The 20073-nt window shown below is 33.2% G+C and overlaps 1 protein-coding gene across 4 annotated transcripts in view; it reads right to left on the bottom strand.

Moving 5' to 3' along the window:
• The window catches only part of AANATL7 (Arylalkylamine N-acetyltransferase-like 7), an 88148-nt gene that overhangs the window by 30970 nt on the left and 37105 nt on the right, over window positions 1-20073 (bottom strand). The window contains exons 6-7 of one of the 4 annotated variants that reach the window (XM_074177185.1): window positions 19763-19918; window positions 3210-7736 (exon numbers count right to left, since the gene is read on the bottom strand). The exons of the other annotated variants lie outside the window; for them this stretch is intronic. Coding sequence (XP_074033286.1) covers window positions 7689-7736; window positions 19763-19918 — 204 coding nt within the window. The 3' untranslated portion in view covers window positions 3210-7688. Of the gene's footprint in view, window positions 1-3209; window positions 7737-19762; window positions 19919-20073 lie in introns of those variants that run through there. 4 annotated transcript variants of the gene reach the window in all.

Genomic DNA, 20073 nt, shown 5'->3' with positions numbered 1-20073 from the left:
CAATTCGTTCTAACAAGATTCTAACTGCCTACAACTAAATTTGATACATCATCGTTTGCACTAGTATCGAATCACTTGAATGAGTTTCACGTGCAGAAACTGGGCAGGACCAAACACAGTTGTTCTAGTATTTTTTTTCAATATGAAATTAGAAATTGGAAAGAGAGGAAGAGCGCAGCTTCTTGACTATAATGACATTCAATTTTTTATCCAGTTCATAGTTTGAAACAGTATTAAGAACGGTGTTTTTCAGAATGTAAGTAGGAACCCACTGGGGTGTCAAACACAAAATATAAGGGAATCGCAAAGGGTCACGAAACGTTAGTGAAAACCTTCAAACAGTTTCTATAAAAAAATTCAATTGAAGATTATTTATTTCATTCCAGACAAATGATCGGATAAAATGGTTCTAATGAATGCCTATCTGAAAACCACTACTTTCCCAGCAAATATCACGTAGGGAATCATAACCTTACAAAATTTATGTGTCCACCATAGAAAAAGCAAATCTTCTAACTGGACAATTTGTGTCCCACTCCACAGTCGATTTTTTGGAAAAGGCACCACCCACTATTCCCAAACTGAAATCCACTATGCCAGAAATTAGTTTTCGACGTCTAGTCAGGCAAATTTTGCAACAGCTCAATATCAACAAGGCGTCTGGCCCTGATGAAGTGCCCGTCATCGTACTTAAAAAGTACGCCAATGAACTCGCCCCCTTTTCAAACTGTCTTGCAAGGAAGGGGTTTTTACTTCTTGTTGGAAAATTGCTCGTGTTTAGTCTATTCTCAAAACGGGCAAAATATAACTATAGACTAGTCGCTTTGCTATCAGTGATATCAAAAATCATGGAGATAGCCGTAAATCACCATAATTTTCAATATTTGAAGCGTTCATTTTGAGCGTTCATCAAAATGGCTTTCGGAAACAAAGATCAACGTTAATGTACATTTTGTTCCAGGCATTACTATTGAAACACTGGCTGATGCATTGTTGGACAAATATAAGGAAAACTATTCTGGTGAGCAAAGTTTGGATAACTTTAAGTAAGTGAAATTCATTGAAGAACCCATCATACCACTCATTTTAAATACTTCATTTGTGGGTTTATTTTTTGAAGTGAGAAACCTAACCTAACCTAACCTATTTCTTGATGTAATACATTTTTTCTTCTTCAATGAAATGATATATTTATTATTTTTTGATTAGTGCTGATGAATTCACAGAGTTGTTATTTTAGTATATTTTTAGTATACATTTGTTTGAGTGTAGGAGCATCCTAATTTGAACACATTTCTAATATTTGTAATATGACAGTATTCAGGAATATTTTATTCAGTGAATAAATATTTTGAATTAGATTTTTTATTTTTAATATTGGTTGAAATGTCAAATATTTCGTATTCGAATGAGAACTTTGTAGGAGACGCGGATAATAGATATTCAACAACCGGCTATGTTATATTATCATAGTATATTGCAAAATCCACTATAGAATCTGAATATAGCGCAGCTTCAGATGCAGCAGGAGAAATAATATAGTTTTCGATATAGTTTCAATATAGTTTCAGGGTTTCTTCAAGATATTGACGTTGACATTCAAATCCAATGGAACTTTTTGTTAATAATAGAAAATCTATAAACTTGGTAAGCAATAATGACCATCACAAACGAAAAAACACATAGATGTCAAGTATCATTATACAAAACATCGTATTCAAGAAAAAATATCACTTGTTTACGCCAAAACAGAAAACCAGTTTGCAGATATTTTATCCGAACCTTTATCACGAGAAGGATTTTTAAGAAATCAACAAGGTCCATGGACAACTTTTTCAAAGTGAACAAAGAGTGGGAGCGTTGCAGAAATCCATGTTTTCAATGATTTCTTGGAAATGTTTTCTTAATTTTGTGTGATGTTGTTATTATATCAAATGTATCGTTTTAATGTTGACGATTAAAACCTGGTTAAGTAGAGTTTATAGATCGATTACAGCAAATTTTCATTTAGATTTACCAAATGTAAGATTAATATTTCATATGCATATAAATAACAAAAATCCAGCTCGAATAGTAATCAAGCTATGTTCTTGTAACATTTAAGAAAATACCCTTATCTTACTATGACCTAGGCCATAAGTGAAATGAATATCTATCACCTAGGCTTTTAACTTCACGTGTTTCAAATTGATGACAAAATCAATGAAAAATCAATAATAACTATTTGAAAGGAAAATAATAATGGAGCATGCAGAAAAAGTGATCAGATCCTCAACTGAACTGATTGGAATAGTTGAATTGCTGAGAAAATATATTTTATATCAAATTAGATCAATATTTCACGCAACAATGAAGATCCCTGAAGTTTGTCAATTGCTTTATTTGTTGTAGGGTAAGTCTAGGAATGATGGCCATATAGAAGAGATGACCACATCAATAAATTTCAGGAAGGGATATTTAGATGGCGTTTCTACTTGGCTAGTTCGGTTCTCGGCTCGACCGCGGTTGTTCGTCAGCAGGCAATTACACAAGAAAAAAATCAAGGTAAGTAAAATCAACATATTTTTAAGATACTCAACTATGTTGTGACAGTGTTCACAATAAATACCATAAAGTGGTTAATATGTTGTGGAAGTGATTTATTTTGTGTTTAACGAACAGTATAGGAACAAGACTTCATTCTAACCTTAGGGTGAGCGAATCAATTATCTTGTCAGATTCCAAATCGGCACTAGATTCTATCAGTCATCCAATCATGAAAAAATATGACAATGTATTGCTTTGCAACATCAGAAGACACATACATACTATCATTTCTTCTTCAGGTAGAGTTAGATTCGTTTGGGTGAAAGGTCATGCGGGAATACTGGGCAATGAGTTGGTCGATCGCGCAGCTAAAGAAGCTACCCAATTAAGTGAAAAAGAAAATATATATACCTCTCTAGACCTAATAGCTAAGTTAAAAAAAATTCATAAGGACAAATGGCGAGATAATTGGCATAACTATACTATCAAATCTAATAATCCTTATACTCTGATTCATCCCATTCTTCCCATGTCAATTCCACATATTGAATTATATACAGTACCAAGGTTTTATGCCGTCACAATAACACGGCTCAAACTCAATCACGGAAGTTATCCAGCACATTTATTTAGAATAGGCGCACACAACACTAGGTTATGTACATGTGATGATAACTCTGTAGCGGATTTGAACCATTTATTTTTTGCATGTAAAAACCATGTTCAAGAAACACAAAACCTACTGTCCACACTTACATCCCTCAATATCCAACTCCCGGTAAACATTACAAGCCTTCTAGCAAGGGAAAACAAGTTGATCTGTGATGCATTGATTAGGTTTGTGGTAAAAAGTAAAATAATTATATGACTGACTACATATATCCAACACTCTGTGGCAAAAGGATAATTCCAATGCCAATTCTCCCATACACACACACAACCTATAAATTGCCGGTGTGAGTGTTTTTACAGAGCTGACGTGATCATCTCTCCTTGAGAATTAGGAGAGATGTCTATACCTGTTTAGAGAGAGATGGCACAGTTTAATATATCAACTTATATATTATTAAGCAGATTTATTCTTTTTTTAGATGCCAAATGTATACCAAAGAAACGCTGTAAGTGCCCGTGGTACTTAGACTGAAGAAGAATTGCGAAAAGCTATGGTTACGGTGCAAAATGATTGTGTTTCAATTTATACTACAACCATTCGCCATGGAACACCTAGAAAAACCTTGGAGGAAAGATTAAAAAAGAAGAACGACAAAGAAAGACCCATGGGACCATCATGTGCGTTTGGCCCAGGAAATGAAAACAAAATTTCTCGTCGCATAAAAGGAATGCAAAAAAGTGGTTTTCCTTTGACGATTGATGACGTCAGAAAAATCGCTTATCAGTTTGCCGAAGAATTAAAAATACCACACAGATTTAATAAAATTACCGAAGAAGCGGGTAATGTCTGGCTCCAGTCGTTTTTGCAGAGAAATCCCGAAATAACGTTGAGAAAATCTGAGGGAGTTTCCTTTGCTAGATCTCAGGCTCTTAATAGATCAGAGGTGAAAGGATATTTTGAATTGCTCATGGACTTTCATTGAAAATTATCAGCTATAATATCCCAAGGACATTGATAACTAACGAAATAATTTTATCACAGTTTTCGAAAGCACGTTATTTGGTAACATCCCGACGCCGAAGGCGGAGGGATGTTACCTAAAATAACGTGCTTGAGGAAGTTGTGATAAAATTATGAGTTATTCATCAATGTTCGAGGGATATTCGGTGAGAAAATTTTTTGCAATTCGAAATAAATTGAATTACTGAAATGTCAAACAACTTTATTGTGTTGGTTGCTTAGCAATGTCATGACATAAGTGATAACTACCCGTGAAAACTATCCATGGGTAGTTATCAGTGTAATGATGGTTTCATTGGTTATTTCGACATACATGACTAGAAATAGACAAATTTGATAGGATAATTTTTTTGGCAAAAAATTTTCTTATGAATTAACCTAATTCAATTTTCAATATGGACGAAACAGGCATGCAACTGAATGATCGACCAGGGCATATTCTAGCCAAAAAGGGGCCCAAAGCGGTATCTATGGCCACTTCTACGGAAAAAGGAAAAATAATAACGCTTATCGGATGTTGTAATGCTGAGGAAAATTTTATACCGCCCGCTTGTATCATCAAAGTTGAAAATAAGAAAGCAGAGTATGAAGATGGGATGCCTCCTGGATCAGTTGTTTTATGTCTGTGAAATTAGCGTACGTAACTTCTGAAATATTTTTAGAGTGGCTCAAAGTACAATTTGTATCTAGAAAACCTTCTGGAAAAGTTTTATCAATTCTAGACGAACATACGACTCATTGCAATTCAGTCACAATTCTAACTTACGCAAAAGAAAATTACATGATCACCTTGTCATTACCCAGTCATACGTCACACTATTTTCATCCTCTGGATTGCACAGTTTTCAAAACATTGAAAACCTATTACTACGAGTTTGGTAGACTGTGGGATAAAACAAAACCAAGGTCGTCGCATTACTAGGCTGCAGTTTAGAATGTTATCGCATGAAGCTTAGGTAAAAGCAGCCTCAGTAGAAAACGCTATATCTGAATTCAATGCTACTGGTGCCTCTCCTTCTAATCCCGAATGCTTGCCGGATTATGTATTCACAACTGGATTTTCAATCCACTCACTGAAACTCCAAACGACTTTGAAAATATTCCCATCGTAGCACAAAATCTTAAAAATGTTTTTAACTCATCTGATAAAGGTTTTGAAAGTTCTTCAAAAGACATGAAGGTGAAAAACAGCAGTCAAAAATGTACCCCCTTTAAAAAAATTTTCACCAATTACACAAAAACTTATTGAAGCATGCACGCGCTAAACAACTTGGTATTATTCTGACATCAAAAGAACATATGGAAAACAGAAAAGTTAAAGAAGATAAAAATTCTGTAGCAGAAAAAAGTCTAAAATAAAGAAAACTGAAAAATGTATGATTAAACAAGAAAAGACTGAAATGAAAACATAAAAGACTGTGACCGATGGAGAGATTAAGACTAAAAGTGTTGAAGTAATTGTAAAAATCGAAAAGTTATTTGCAAGATCTCAGACTCAGAATATAGTAGCAATGGAGACGAACCAGTCTTATAGATATACAGTGTCATCCCCAAAGTATACACCATATGAAAAACTTATTTATTAAGGGTTTTTCGACAAAAAGTTACGCTTGCTAAAAGTTTGTGCATTCCCCGAAACTGAACATGCACCAAAAAAATACAGCAAAACACACGTAATATACGAGAAGACTTCAAATATTTGATTTTGAGGTACTAATAAAGTACCTTTATTTTGGAAAATCTTGGGAAACGCTATTTGGAAAAGTTGTTCAGCATTGAAAATACATCTAGATTTGAAGTCATGGCCATCTAAGTGGAGTTTCATTTTTTTACCCATTTTTTAAATGGGGACTATGAAAAAAATTGCTAACACGATAAATAGACTGCATCCTGTATACGACGGTTCATTTCGAAGACATGTAATAATACGAATTGCACAACTATGGTGGTATCCACAGTCAATTTTTCTGAAGAGTAAAATAATTTTCAAAGTTTTTGGTGCAAAGTTATTTTCATTTTTTGTTAACACCGAAAAGTACTCTGAAAGCATACAGCATTGTAACGAGAACCTAATATTCAATAATATCAAATCACAAAACATCAATGAAAATAGTATTTCGGAACAAACTCTTTGATTCTCTGGAGATTTTCTTGTCCAAAAGAATTCTCCAAAATAATATCCAGTAAATCAATGAGTTTGTTCCAAAATACCCTTTTTTATTTTATTGTTTTGTGATTTGATATCATTGACTATCAAGTTCTTGTTACAATATTATATAATTTTGAGCAATTTTCGGTGGTTAACGTCATAGTTGTGTAATTCTTAATATTACAGACTTTCGAAATGAACCATCGTATACAGGATGCTGTCTATTTATTGTTTTAGAAAATTTGTTTTTCGTAGTCTCTATTTAAAAAAATGAGTAAAAAAATAAAACTTTTCTTAGATGACCATAACTTCAAATCTTAATGTATTTTTCAATGCTGAACAGCTTTTTTGAATAACATTTTCCGAAATTTTTCAAAGAATACTTTACTCCCGTCACAAAATCAAATATTTGAGGGCTTCTCGTATATTACGTGTGTTGTAGTATTTTGTTGGTGCATGTTTAGTTTCAGGTGATGCACAAACTTTTATCAACAATAACTTATCGAAGAACCCTTAATAATTTTTTTTCCCATATGGTGTATATTTTGGGGATATAAAAATGTATATAAAAAGAAGAGAATATTTGCCGCGGTTGTGGAGAAAATTATTTCAAAACGAAATTAATCGTAGAGTGGCTGCAGTATGTAAGTTGTGGGTGCATGAAAACTGCACGGAATTCGAAAACATGTCCTCTTACTGTGGCAACAATAAAAAGAAAGCGTTCATGGAAGGAAATAAAAAGAAAATAGGAAAGAGATCTTCCAAATAATGCACTGGCCATCTTATCTATACGCGTATGACCATCTGTCCTGTACCTATAATCCAGAATAGATCGCCATTTTTTTTTCATTTTCATTATGTGCCATTCTATATTTTGAGATTTTTGTTGATTTTCATTAAAAGATTTTATTAAAGATTATAACTCAATTCATCCGATAGTTTTATTTCTAATAGTTTTCTTTCTATTTGCTCATTAAAAAACTATGGCCTTCATTCCTAGACTTACCCTATAATCTATAACGGTGAAGAGTATAAAAAAAATATTTGCTAAATTATTCAATTATATTTTAAGAATGATTATTGTAACATAATATAAATTTTCCGTAATTGAAGAAAATGTTTGACTCAAAAATGATGCAAGTTAAACTATGTGACATTTTTTATGTGAACAGTTTTTCAATATAAATATCAAGTGGTGCATCTAGTAGCATTGTATCTTTTTTTTTATTTTTCGAAAGTATCGTGCATGTTAATTGTGTGAGTTGCATGATAATAGTTCACGTGATGAACATTATGAACTTCATGATATAGACTGATATTTTATCCGGACTTGGGTCGTTTGAAAAAGCTGCTTGTGGTCAGTATGATTCCAGTAGAGTTCTAAACACTCTTGAACACAGTGAAGTACGAGAATGAAGCTCTGCATACCTGGAAAGTATAATTCATTGAACATATACAAAAACATTATTGAAATATTAATGATTAGATATAGAAAAACTGTTGTTAACTATTCTTATATTTTTTTTAAATTGACTTGTATTTCATATACATTTCGAAAGAATTATTTGATTTCAATATCAATACCAATTGGAATGTATCATTCTGTAAATAAACAAATTATTACTGAAAATGGTCCTTGTGCGTTTGTACTTTTATTTATTTATTCATTAATATATTCGGGATACAAACAGAAAAATCCACTACAGTGTCCACATAATTAAATTAATATTAAATTAAAAGTAACCTACAATACAGCGTGACTCACGGTCGATGGTAGGTTAGACGTTTCTGGAAAACGAAAAGCATGATTTTTCTGAAAATTCCACCTCTCACATTTCCTTACCTGCTCTATCGATCTGAAATATTTTTAGCATTGCGACGTTGCCACTTCTATCAAAAAGTCCTAGCAATTATATTTGTTTAAATGGAACACCCCGTATATTAATACATTTTTGGAATCGCTCTAGTATTTCAATACTTTTCTGTTGATAATGTCCTATACCTATCTCTATCTGTTCGAGATAAAAAATAAATTGTGCTAAATATAGTCCAAAATATAGCCTCAATTGAAATTAAGTACATCACTACTCTCAATTCATGAAAAGTTGATATTTTGATGATAGTTTGAACAAACTCGAAATATTCAAGTAAAACCAAGAAATCTACTCAATATCATACAGGGCGTGCTAAAATTACTATTTTTCCATTGTGCATAAAAGTAGTCGAAAGTTCATTTTTTCAAATGAAACCCCCTGTATATTACTCAATAAATTGAAAGATGGTAAAAAATGCTTCAAGATGATATACATGTCCCTATACCTGAATTGTCAATTTTTTTTTAATAAAGCCGTTTTTATGGAAAAATAGTTATTCACGTATCACCTAAGTGACATTTTATTTTGTGAGTGAGGATTATTGCAAAACGAGCGTCAGCAAGTGAAGCAAACTCACGAGCAGAATAAAATCACTTTTAACAAAGAAGAATTGCGACGGCGAATAGTGCGGAGTATTGAAGATCTGGATCCCCAGGAAATTGAAAAAGCAACCACAAGTCGCGTACAAAAAACATTTTAAAGTGTTTAGAATGTAATGGACAACATTTTCAGCATTTACTGTGAAAATGTTATATTTTGTTTACAATTTTGTTATTTTGAATCATCCTATTCTGTTATTGTCTGTACTTTCACGTGTGTTGGCCCACAAAATCTTAATTTTTACCTAGAAATGACTGATTTTGGTACACTTGTTCCCTGAAAACTTCGACCCATAGTTAAGGAAATTATTTTGTAACCTTACAAACTTCCTCTCGTTCATTGGTGTTAATTCAGGATACATTTGGTTGAGTTTTTTACACGTTCTGACAATGATTTGATCACTTTGTTCATGTGTATAGGGACATGATATATCATCTTGAAGCATTTTTCACCATCTTTCAATTTACCGAGTAATATACAGGGGGTTTCATTTGAAAAAATGAACTTTTGACTACTTTTATGCACAATGGAAATAATAGTAATTTTAGCACGCCCTGTATGATATGGAGTCGATTTCTTGGTGTTATTTGAATATTTCGAGTTTGTCCAAACTATCATCAAAATATCAACTTTTCATGATTTGAGAGTACTGATGTACTTAATTTCAATTAAGACTATGTACATCCTCCCAAAGAGTCGTACTCCTAGGTCATCGTCCATTCTGTCCTTTCCAGAAGGTGGGCAGGTCTCTAGGAGACATCTCTTTTATATTGGTAGGTGTAGGCCAAGACTCGCCGAACACACACTCTCTTATTTACGATAATTCCGGATATTCCCATAGGACATGCCTGACAGTTTCATCTTCCTGTTCACACATCCTACATAGAGGTGTGTCGAATAGCCCCATATTATGGAGGTGTTTTTTCAGTCGACAGTGGCCAGTCACAAATCCTACTGTTAAGCGTAGATTTTTCTTAGTTCTGAGCATATCTTGGTCAATCCACGAACCCAGATTCTTAACTTCATTAGAAAGTGCGAAAGAACCCCCTCGAATCTGAATGCTATCAAAGTAGTTCGCAATACATTTTTTTCTTGCATTATTCATACCAAAAATGATTTCAACAGCTTTATTTGAATTCAGTTTTAGGCAATGATAATTAGAAAATTGCTTAAGATTATATTGATCAAAATTCAAAGCACTAATTGCACTAAGCACTAAGAGTATTCTGCAGGTTTGAATGACAAATTTATTTGTGTATCATTAGCATGATAGTGCTCCGAACTAGAGAAAATGAATTCACATAGAATATACTATACTAAAAATGTAGATGGAAAATTGAAAATACTCAATGAATCTATCCTAACACTAATTGATCGTCATGCCCCAATACGGTTATTGAAATTAATGAAAGCACCTTCTCCATGGTTGAACAATAATCTCAGAAAATTAATGAATCTCAGAGACAAAGCCAAACTGAAATACAAGCAAACTAAATCAGAGGATAATTTTTGTCATTATAAAAATCTCCGAAACATCACCAGCACTTCTATAAATCATAAAAAAAGTTTATTTTAACCGTGTTTGTGCCAATAAAGACCAGAAGCAACTATGGAGAGAGCTAAGAAACCTGAATGTTACAAGCAGAAAACCTTACATTGCAATCCCAGAAAATTTAAATGACGCCAATCAGATCAACTCCCATTTTGTAAATAGTGTCCCATATTTCAATAATGAGAACAAAACTTATTGAATTTATTAATAACAACTTATCCCCGAATCTGAACGGAAATAATTTTGAATTTCACCTTGTATATGAAGAAGACGTTGTAGATGCAGTAAATTGCTTGAAAACTAATGCAACTGGAGTAGATGGTATTATTATGGCAATGATATATATATGCTCTCCTGCTTTCCGATAATAAAAAATGCTTTACTGCATATAGTCAATAGCTGTTTTCTTGAAATTTTCTTTCCAACTCAATGGAAAATTGCGTATGTTATACCTGTTCCCAAAACAACTGATATTTTAGACTACAAAGATACCAGACTCATAAGTATTCTACCCACCATGTCTAAGTTATTGGAACGCACTTTGAACAAACAAATCAGGCAATATATAAGTAACTTTATTCTAATGCCTCTCTTTCAGTCGGGTTTCTGGCCTCTACATAGCTGTACAACAGCTTTGCTTGAAATGACGGATGATATATTGGCAGCAACAGATATAGGAGATATCTCGTTATTGATCTTACTGGACTACAGTAAAGTATTCGACTCATGGAATACAGAAATACTTATATCTATGCTTCTCTAAAACAGCCGTTAAGATGATGCAAGAATACTTCACAAATAAACATCAAGTGGTAAAACTCGAAGGCGAACTATCTGAATCGGTGAGATTATTGCGCGGTTTTCCGCAAGGATCTATACTCGGGTCCTTGCTTCTTAGTTCATAATATAATAATAATAAGTGTATTGCCCATCGAAATACAAGATAATAACAAAAAACAAAATACAAGAGGGAGAAAAATAAAAACAGTTTGTATTTGATTGTAAACGACTTTTGGTTCAGACCGCGAATTCACATTAACTACATTGACTCAAAATAATTTCATATTTGAAAGTATTTCTCAGAAAAATATAATAATATAATATAATAATAATAAGTGTATTGCCCATCGAAATACAAGATAATAACAAAAAACAAGAGGGAGAAAAATAAAAACAGTTTGTATTTGATTGTAAATGACTTTTGGTTCAGACCGCGAATTTGCATTAACTACATTGACTCAAAATAATTTCATATTTGAAAGTATTTCTCAGAAAAATACCTACCCCTCCGCCTCTGGATAGCCTATATTTGCGTAAAAATATATAAGGAGCAGAACTCACATAACTGCTGTCAATATCTGCATGCATATAATATAATGTTAAGCTGAAGGAGGCTATGAAAAAAAGATAAATAATACTGAAAATTACATAATACTTACTGACATAACCTGAACACCAAAATAGGCTAATAAAATGTAGTAATATATTAAAAGCATAATTCTAAGCTTGAGAAGGCTATAAAATAAGAAGATGAATATTACTAAAAATTACATAATAATAACTGTGAGTTAAACCCAAATTCAGTTAACCAGTTATATGTCAGATACAGATGACGTGTCAATCATGTTACAGATACCTCAAACATACTGACTAAGATCAATCTCGGTGAGGATCATGCTTACGCTGATGATACCCAACTGTATGTATCGTTTAAACCAGAATTGCTGAATGAATCTGTTGCTGACATCAATACTAAACTTCAAAACATTTATGATTCTTCTGTGAAACACGAACTGCAACTCAATCCTAATGAAACGCAGGTTTTTATGTTTGGTCCCAAGATATTATGCCAAAGGTATACCTCTGAATTCAGTACCGGAGGCAACAAATCTTGACTTCATGTTGGATAATAATTTCAGGTTCAAAAAGCAAGTTTCATTATATATCCAGAGGACTTACGCGAACTTACGATTCATTTACCCTCACCGAGAATACCTAAATACTCAGACAAAAATCAATTTATGCCAGATTCTCATCCTTTCACAGTTCACCTACTGCTCACCTGTATATTATCCCTGTTCGGATAGTCTAGATTTATGCAGGACACAAAATGTCCAAAATTCCTGTTTACGCTACATCTATAGCATCAATAAGTACCAGCATATCTCTCATGAGCTTTCTCAGTCGCAATGGCTGTCAATAATGAATCGTTTCTTATTGCAATCTCTAACCGTATTTTACAATATAATCATCAACAAATTACCGCAGTATTTTTATGATAAAGTTCGATTTCGTGAAAATGAACATAAAGTGAATATCCGACACAAAAATACAATAACGGACCCCCACCACAGCACAGCACTGTTCACGAAATCGTTCAGTTTTTCTATTTACACTCATAACAAAAGTCTTCCCACACATCTAAAAAAATTGAAACTACCACTTTTCAAGCTTCAGGCTCGTAACTGGCTATATGAAAAACAGCTATCGTGCAACTAAAATCTCGCATAGATTGCAAAATTCAAGCCATTCAAGTCAAGTCAAATTCATTCAAGTCAAGAATTATGAATTACCCCTCTTCTATTCCTTTCATTTTTTTTCTCTCTCTTACTACATATGTGTATCATATGTTCGATGAATACTTATAAGTTTTGTATATTGTAAAGGAGTTGATTTGTATCGAACACATTCGATAAAATATCCTGGACCCGGATGTCACACAGGTAGCTATAGCTGCCTACGTGGTCATGTTAGATGTAGCCTGGAAATTCTAGGTCTTCTAACTGGAACAACAAATGTGCGGTTGGTTCCTGTTGTTGACTCCGTGAGTATGTGTTGTGTCCTGCTTTATATATATATATATATATATATATATATATATATATATATATATATATATATATATATATATATATATATATATATATATATATATATATATATATATATACAGGGTCCTGCAACAGTGGCGCGGTGTTCCATATCTCTATATAGGAAGCAGATAGGAATCTAATTTTCTATAATATTACCTTATTGCTCGAGCTCGACAAAATAAAAATATTGGCGGTCACACAGGGTGTTCGATTTTTTCTGGGCGGATCCCAACTGTGTCTTTTTAAATGGCAACCTATATTTTTTATCGCTTTTTCGGTTTCTTCATAGAAAATAAAATAAACTTTATGTATATCTGCACTTCGAAAATATTGATGGTTTTCGAGATATCTAGCATGACAGGTTTTTTTTTCCAATTATCGTCACTCAGAATATTTGAAATTATAAAGTGGTGCCAAGTCCAGTTGCAATTTTTTTTTGGTCGAATATTCTACATTGGTAACTCTCTCAAACGATATATCTGAAATCGACCTGTGATATACAGGGTATGAAAAACCGCTTGCCAAATATTGTAAATGAAAATTTGCAAAATCTTCCTTATATTAAATGGAACACCCTGTATATTATTGATCCATAAGAAGCGCCAACGAAACCTCTACGAATTTCATTAAGTATTCCCTATGGCTAAGTTCAATAGTTTTTCTTAAATGAGCATTTTTTTCGAAAAATGGTCATTTTTTCAAAGCGAAATCCATTTGACGACTGATAAGAATATACAAAAAATACCCTTTCCTTAAAATATCGCCCATTCCTAAAATTACCTGTTGCTAGATAAACAAGTTGCGAATTACACCACAAAATGGACGTTCTTGAATAGTTACAATAATTTCAAAAATCTCGGAATTTGTGCCATATTCTTTCGGTCTAAAACAACCTTTCAGCGAATGAAATATTTATTGGAAATCAAGTAGTCTGGCAAATGACAGAACAAAATATTTGGCTGCAAATGAATATTGAAATTTTTAGTCAATCGTGAAGTTGAACTGTCGGTATAATTTCATCAGAATGTTGTTATCAAAAAGTGATTTGATTGATATGATTTTCATATTAGGTGAATCAAACAGGAATTGTTTATTGGCAAGTAGAATTTATTCTCAACGGTATCCAGATAGAAGGCATCCAGATGAAAGATCTTTCCGAAAGGTCTTGGGACGATTCGTTGAAACTGGATCTATTAATTATTCCAAACATGAGCGCATCAAGCCAGCTACTAATGAAGATAATGAATTGCAAGTTCTTCTTGCTGTTGAAGAAGATCCTAGTAGGAGTCAACGACAAATTGGGGAAATAGTGGATATAAGTGAGAGATCAGTGCAACGAGTATTGAAGAAACATCGCTTGCATCCATACCACGTTCAGTTACATCAAGAACTACTGTATGCTGATTTCGAAAAAAGAGTGAGATTTTGCAATTGGGCCATGAACAAAATTCGTCGAAACGAATATTTTTTCAATAATATTTTATGGTCGGATGAATCGACATTCCATAAAAATGGATTTGTAAATCGACATAATTACCATTATTATGCGACAGAAAATCCTCACTTATTGAGACAGGTGGATTATCAACATAGGTGGTCGATAAATGTCTGGGGAGGCATCATTGGAGAATATGTAATTGGTCCATACTTTTTTGAGGGACATATGAATGGTGCAATGTATCTCAATTTCTTACGAAATGATTTACCAGGTTTGTTAGATGATATTCCTCTTGACCTCCGCAATAGAATGTGGTTACAACATGATGGTGCACCTGCTCACTATTCGGCAGAAGTGAGAGATCATCTAAATGAAGTATTTCCCAATAAATGGATAGGACGGAATGGGCCTGTACGGTGGCCCGCTAGATCACCAGATTTGACGAAACTAGATTTTTTCTTATGGGGATACATAAAAAATATGGTTTACGTTGAGCCACCAACTTCTCCCGAAAATATGCGACTTAGAATAACGAATGCTTTTCGCAGCATTACACCAGCTGTCTTGCGCAGGGTAGAACAGTCTTTGAAACATAGACTTCAGCTCTGCATTCAACAAAATGGAAGACAAAATGGAAGACATGTTGAACATATTTTATAAAAGTTTCATTATCAACCTTAATTAAACTCTCCCTTTTGTAGTTTTGTAATTTGCCAGTTGACAAATTTGAATATCTAGAACTCAAGCTCTGAATGAATATAATAACATGAAAAAAATAGTTATTTATAATGTTTCTTTCTTTTAACTCGTTTGGTTTGATATTGCACGATTTATGAGTGAAATTCTGCATCCAATGAAAAAATAATTTTCCATTTAGCAAAAAGTGATAGGTACATACATTTATTTCGTTAAAAAATATTTGTTTGGACACCTTCTAATGTACAAAATTGAAACAAGATATCTTTCGTATATTTTTATCAGTCGTCAAATGGATTTCGCTTTGAAAAAATGACCATTTTTCGAAAGAAATGCTCATTTAAGAAAAACTATTGAACTTAGCCATAGGGAATACTTGATGAAATTTGTAGAGGTTTCGTTGGCGCTTCTTATGGATCAATAATATACAGGGTGTTCCATTTAATCTAAGGAAGATTTTGCAAATTTTCATTTACAATATTTGGCAAGCGGTTTTTCATACCCTGTATATCACAGGTCGATTTCAGATATATCGTTTGAGAGAGTTACCAATGTAGAATATTCGACCAAAAAAAAATTTCAACTGGACTTGGCACCACTTTATAATTTCAAATATTCTGAGTGACGAATATTGGAAAAAAAAACCTGTCATGCTAGATATCTCGAAAACCGTCAATATTTTCGAAGTGCAGATATACATAAAGTTTATTTTATTTTCTATGAAGAAACCGAAAAAGCGATAAAAACTATAGGTTGCCATTTAAAAAGACACAGTTGGGATCCGCCCAGAAAAAATCGAACACCCTATGTGACCGCCAATATTTTTATTTTGTCGAGCTCGAGCAATAAGGTAATATTATAGAAAATTAGATTCCTATCTGCTTCCTATATAGAGATATGGAACACCGCGCCACTGTTGCAGGACCCTGTATATATATATATATATATATATATATATATATATATATATATATATATATATATATATATATATATATATATATATATATATATATATATATATATATATATATATACAGTATGACCCACTTTTAATGGAAACACCTCCCTAAAATTTGAAGTTGTAAATCGATTTTGATTTTTTTTTTAAATGTCAAGTACTGGAAGGTCTACCTTGGGACAAAATTTAAAATGTTTATTAAAGTTTCAGGGCATACTACGATATTTTTTCTTAGTCGAAAATCGGGATTTTCATTAGCGATTTTTTTATTGAAAAAATCACTACGCCACTAGATTCAGAGTGACCAAAATTTCATGAAAAAATATTCATTATTAACAAAGTTATGACAAATCAAAAATTCGAAAACTCACACAGCTAACAGTCACAATATATAATTTTTTATGATTTCAACAATAAAGTGCGGCCAGATGAAAAAAACAAATAGTGTAAATATTTTTAATGAAAATAACGGAATTACATTCACACAATTCTACTAACAATGAAGCAAAAAATTTGAATAAACGTAACTAATAACTAACTATTGAAATGTTCCGATTCAGTGCAAAAATTAATTCTAACTCATATTCTAGTAACCTCTATTAATCCACCACGTATTTCGATACATGTGTCGTAGCGCTTACGAATGTTTCTGATTACGTTCCTTAGTTCTTGAGGGCTAATATCTGCACATACCTGTCGAATTCTTGCACAAAGTTCATTTCTATCTCTTGAGCGGTTTTTGTGAACCTTCTGTGTGGGAATTCCCCAGAGAAAAAAGTCCAAAACTGTGAGGTCTGAAGATCTGGGTGGCCACTCTATAAACAGACTACCACGGCCTATCCATCGGTTTGGAAAATGTTCGTTAAGCTATTGCCTCACAGCTCTGGCATAATGAACTGAACACCCATCTAACTGGACAATTAAATTTTATCGTTCATTGATTGGCAGCTCGTGAATAGCATCCCACAACTCTGTGTTTAAAAATTCTAGAAACCTCTGCGCATTAATGTGTTCCCAAAAAAAAGGATCGTTTGTTCAATATCCCACACCAGACGTTAATTTTTTGGGAATACTGGCTTTTACAGTTCATTATCCAGTTAGGATTATCCGCTGCTCAATAGCGACGATTCTGTGATGACACTACTCCATTTGTAGTGAAAGTGGCTTTGTCGATATATAAAATATTTTTTAAGAAATTTTTATTGTTTAAATATTACCCTTGGGCCCATAAACAATATTCCAGGCGTCTTGCTTCGTCGCCTTCTTGAAGTGTGTGTAAAAATGTTTCACGTTTAATATTCTTCGCCTTGATACATCTCCTGAATGAATACGTAGCGTATTCAGCCAGGCCAGCGTAGAAATACGAAACATATGGAAACCCATCATCAAACGAAAAATGGCCAACTCCCGCCAAAACGGTCATCTCTCACGGAATCAGTAAAGCGGATAATAGAAAGCAGAGAAAGTGAAAGTATTTCAACGACCTATAAAATAGTCATCTCTCGGAGGAATCAGTCCAGTCGTCACCCGAAGACGATTGTAGATACCAACAATCGAAACGTCGTGAAGTAACGTGACTTGGAATCTCTACACTTTTTCATTATTTTCTTTTTTCATTCCTTTAATTTTTATTTATTCAATTATTATATTTTTACTTGTAGGTTATTTCACTATCATTTCATTTCAGGTTCATTGTTGCTTAATATAATTGTTATTTTCAACTATTCTTTTTTAATTATTCTTTTTTACTTGTTTCAGGGATTTCAAATCATTTTATATAGTAGACAATGGAAGTCCGAACTAGTGAAATTCATCACGAAACATTGTCAATCACCTTCAAACATTTGTTGAGGCTGTTTCGACTATGCTTTAAGCATATTGAATATACGCAGGTCTTATCAAAAAAAAATTATCAGTTCTGAAAAAAAAGAAAGACCGACAGTTTTCGAGTGTTTTTCGATTAGGCAATATCTGAAATTTTACTATCAGTCACAACTCACAAAATGAAATGTTACTAGTTTCATCGCTATTGAACGCATTTCATTGGGAATTTCAAAGTTATGTTGGATATACAAAATTATCAAAAATGACGTCATTCTCTTCTCAACGTGAATATTCTATATTTATCTCAGTTTTTGTTCTTTTCTAAAGTCGAGATTTCATTCATTTATAACCTAAACTTCTTCTTCCTCAAATCAATTTCAAATAGCTTATAATATTTTAATCATTAGATTAACCTGACTATTACATGATTACACATTTCAAAATTTAATTTTTAAGACTAGTAGATAAGGCAATATTGTGAAATCAATTTAAGGCACTTGAGACACAGATACCTAGAACATGTATCTATGGTTTAAATAAGGATAACTTGTAAGTATGATGAGTTTAATCTTCCTCTAGAAGAGGATCACTTGGTTTTCGAAACACATGTCTAGATGTTAAAATAACGTTTTGGTGTTGGGAGAAAACTCCAGTAATATTCATTACTGCACCAAAGAGTGCATCACAAGATATAGAAGCAGTCAGCCCTCCGACACCTAGTTCCATTATAAGTACGAGTACACCAGGACCATTTTCAGTTTGACCACATCGCAACAAAGTAGATCACTTCGAACATTGCCGCATCGCCTTTGATAATATATGCTGCAGTAGCAGACGAAACATTAGGTTTAAAAACCTGCAGACCACGGCTAATGAATCCGGAAACTTTGGACATCAGACACCGGCCATGAAAGCCTATACACCAGGATTTCCGACTTCACATTCACAGATAACTCAAATAATTACAAGTTGAGGAAAGAAAAGTTTTGGCTTTTTACTTCTCTATCTGCATACAAAGAAATGTGGGAAAATTTACCCGTTTCAATTTGAAGAATATTCCTTTGACTGGGATCGGATCAAATCAAATAAGCGAATGAATATCATTACGTAGTCATCGATGACATGAGTAAATTCAACTCATTCGTGACAAAGAGTTGTAATTTTATGGATGAATCGAGTGCTATATCTAATGTTATCCAGGTCGGTGCTGAAGAGGACATGGGAAAAGTACCTTATTTCGAAACATAGGATGTCCACCATTGGGGATGACAGTGTTCCATGTAAGTTATGTCGTCACATAGACAGGAAAATTTCAATGGGCAATTCAAAGCTGTTATAGACTCACTGTCCTATAAAAATAATAGATTATAATGAATTTCGATAGAAGAACAGTAAGTTCCAGAAGATAAACCGCTTCAAATGAGTCAGTGTATCAAACTAAATAGACAACTTAATTCTCTCTCGTGAATCAGTAAAGACCTTGAGAAGGCTCGAAAAACAACGAATCTGTGTTTCAATCAACATACAGAGTTCTTTCGGAAACATCCAACATGAATACATCATCAGAACACTAGGGAAGAAGATCATCGTCTCTGCCATGGGCACGAGATGGTAGTATCTATTTTCTGTAACTTACCGTCACCAGTGTAGCCAATGTCAATGGACTGAACTTTCCAATTGATAAATAAATAGGTCGTTGCATTCGAATCATGGTTAGTATCATAGACTTTTTGAATCTCGGACTACAACTGAACCAGTCCATTTCGTAGAGTGAAAAGATTATCGCTTCGCCCTGTGAAAAATTGATTTCAATTACTTTGAAAAATATGAAGTTTCAACATCTCAGAAACAATTGTTGTTGAAAAATTTCAAATCAAGTGTTCTGTTCATTCGTTTGAATCTGACTATGTTTTCAGTTTCACCCAAAATTTGAAAACGCTCGGTACC

This window comes from Leptinotarsa decemlineata, unplaced genomic scaffold (genome assembly GCF_025532065.1).
Source record: "Leptinotarsa decemlineata unplaced genomic scaffold, Ldec_3_MD MMD2_tig00002159_RagTag_RagTag, whole genome shotgun sequence".
Lineage (NCBI taxonomy): Eukaryota > Metazoa > Arthropoda > Insecta > Coleoptera > Chrysomelidae > Leptinotarsa > Leptinotarsa decemlineata.
This window is presented reverse-complemented; position numbering and strand designations above follow the sequence as displayed.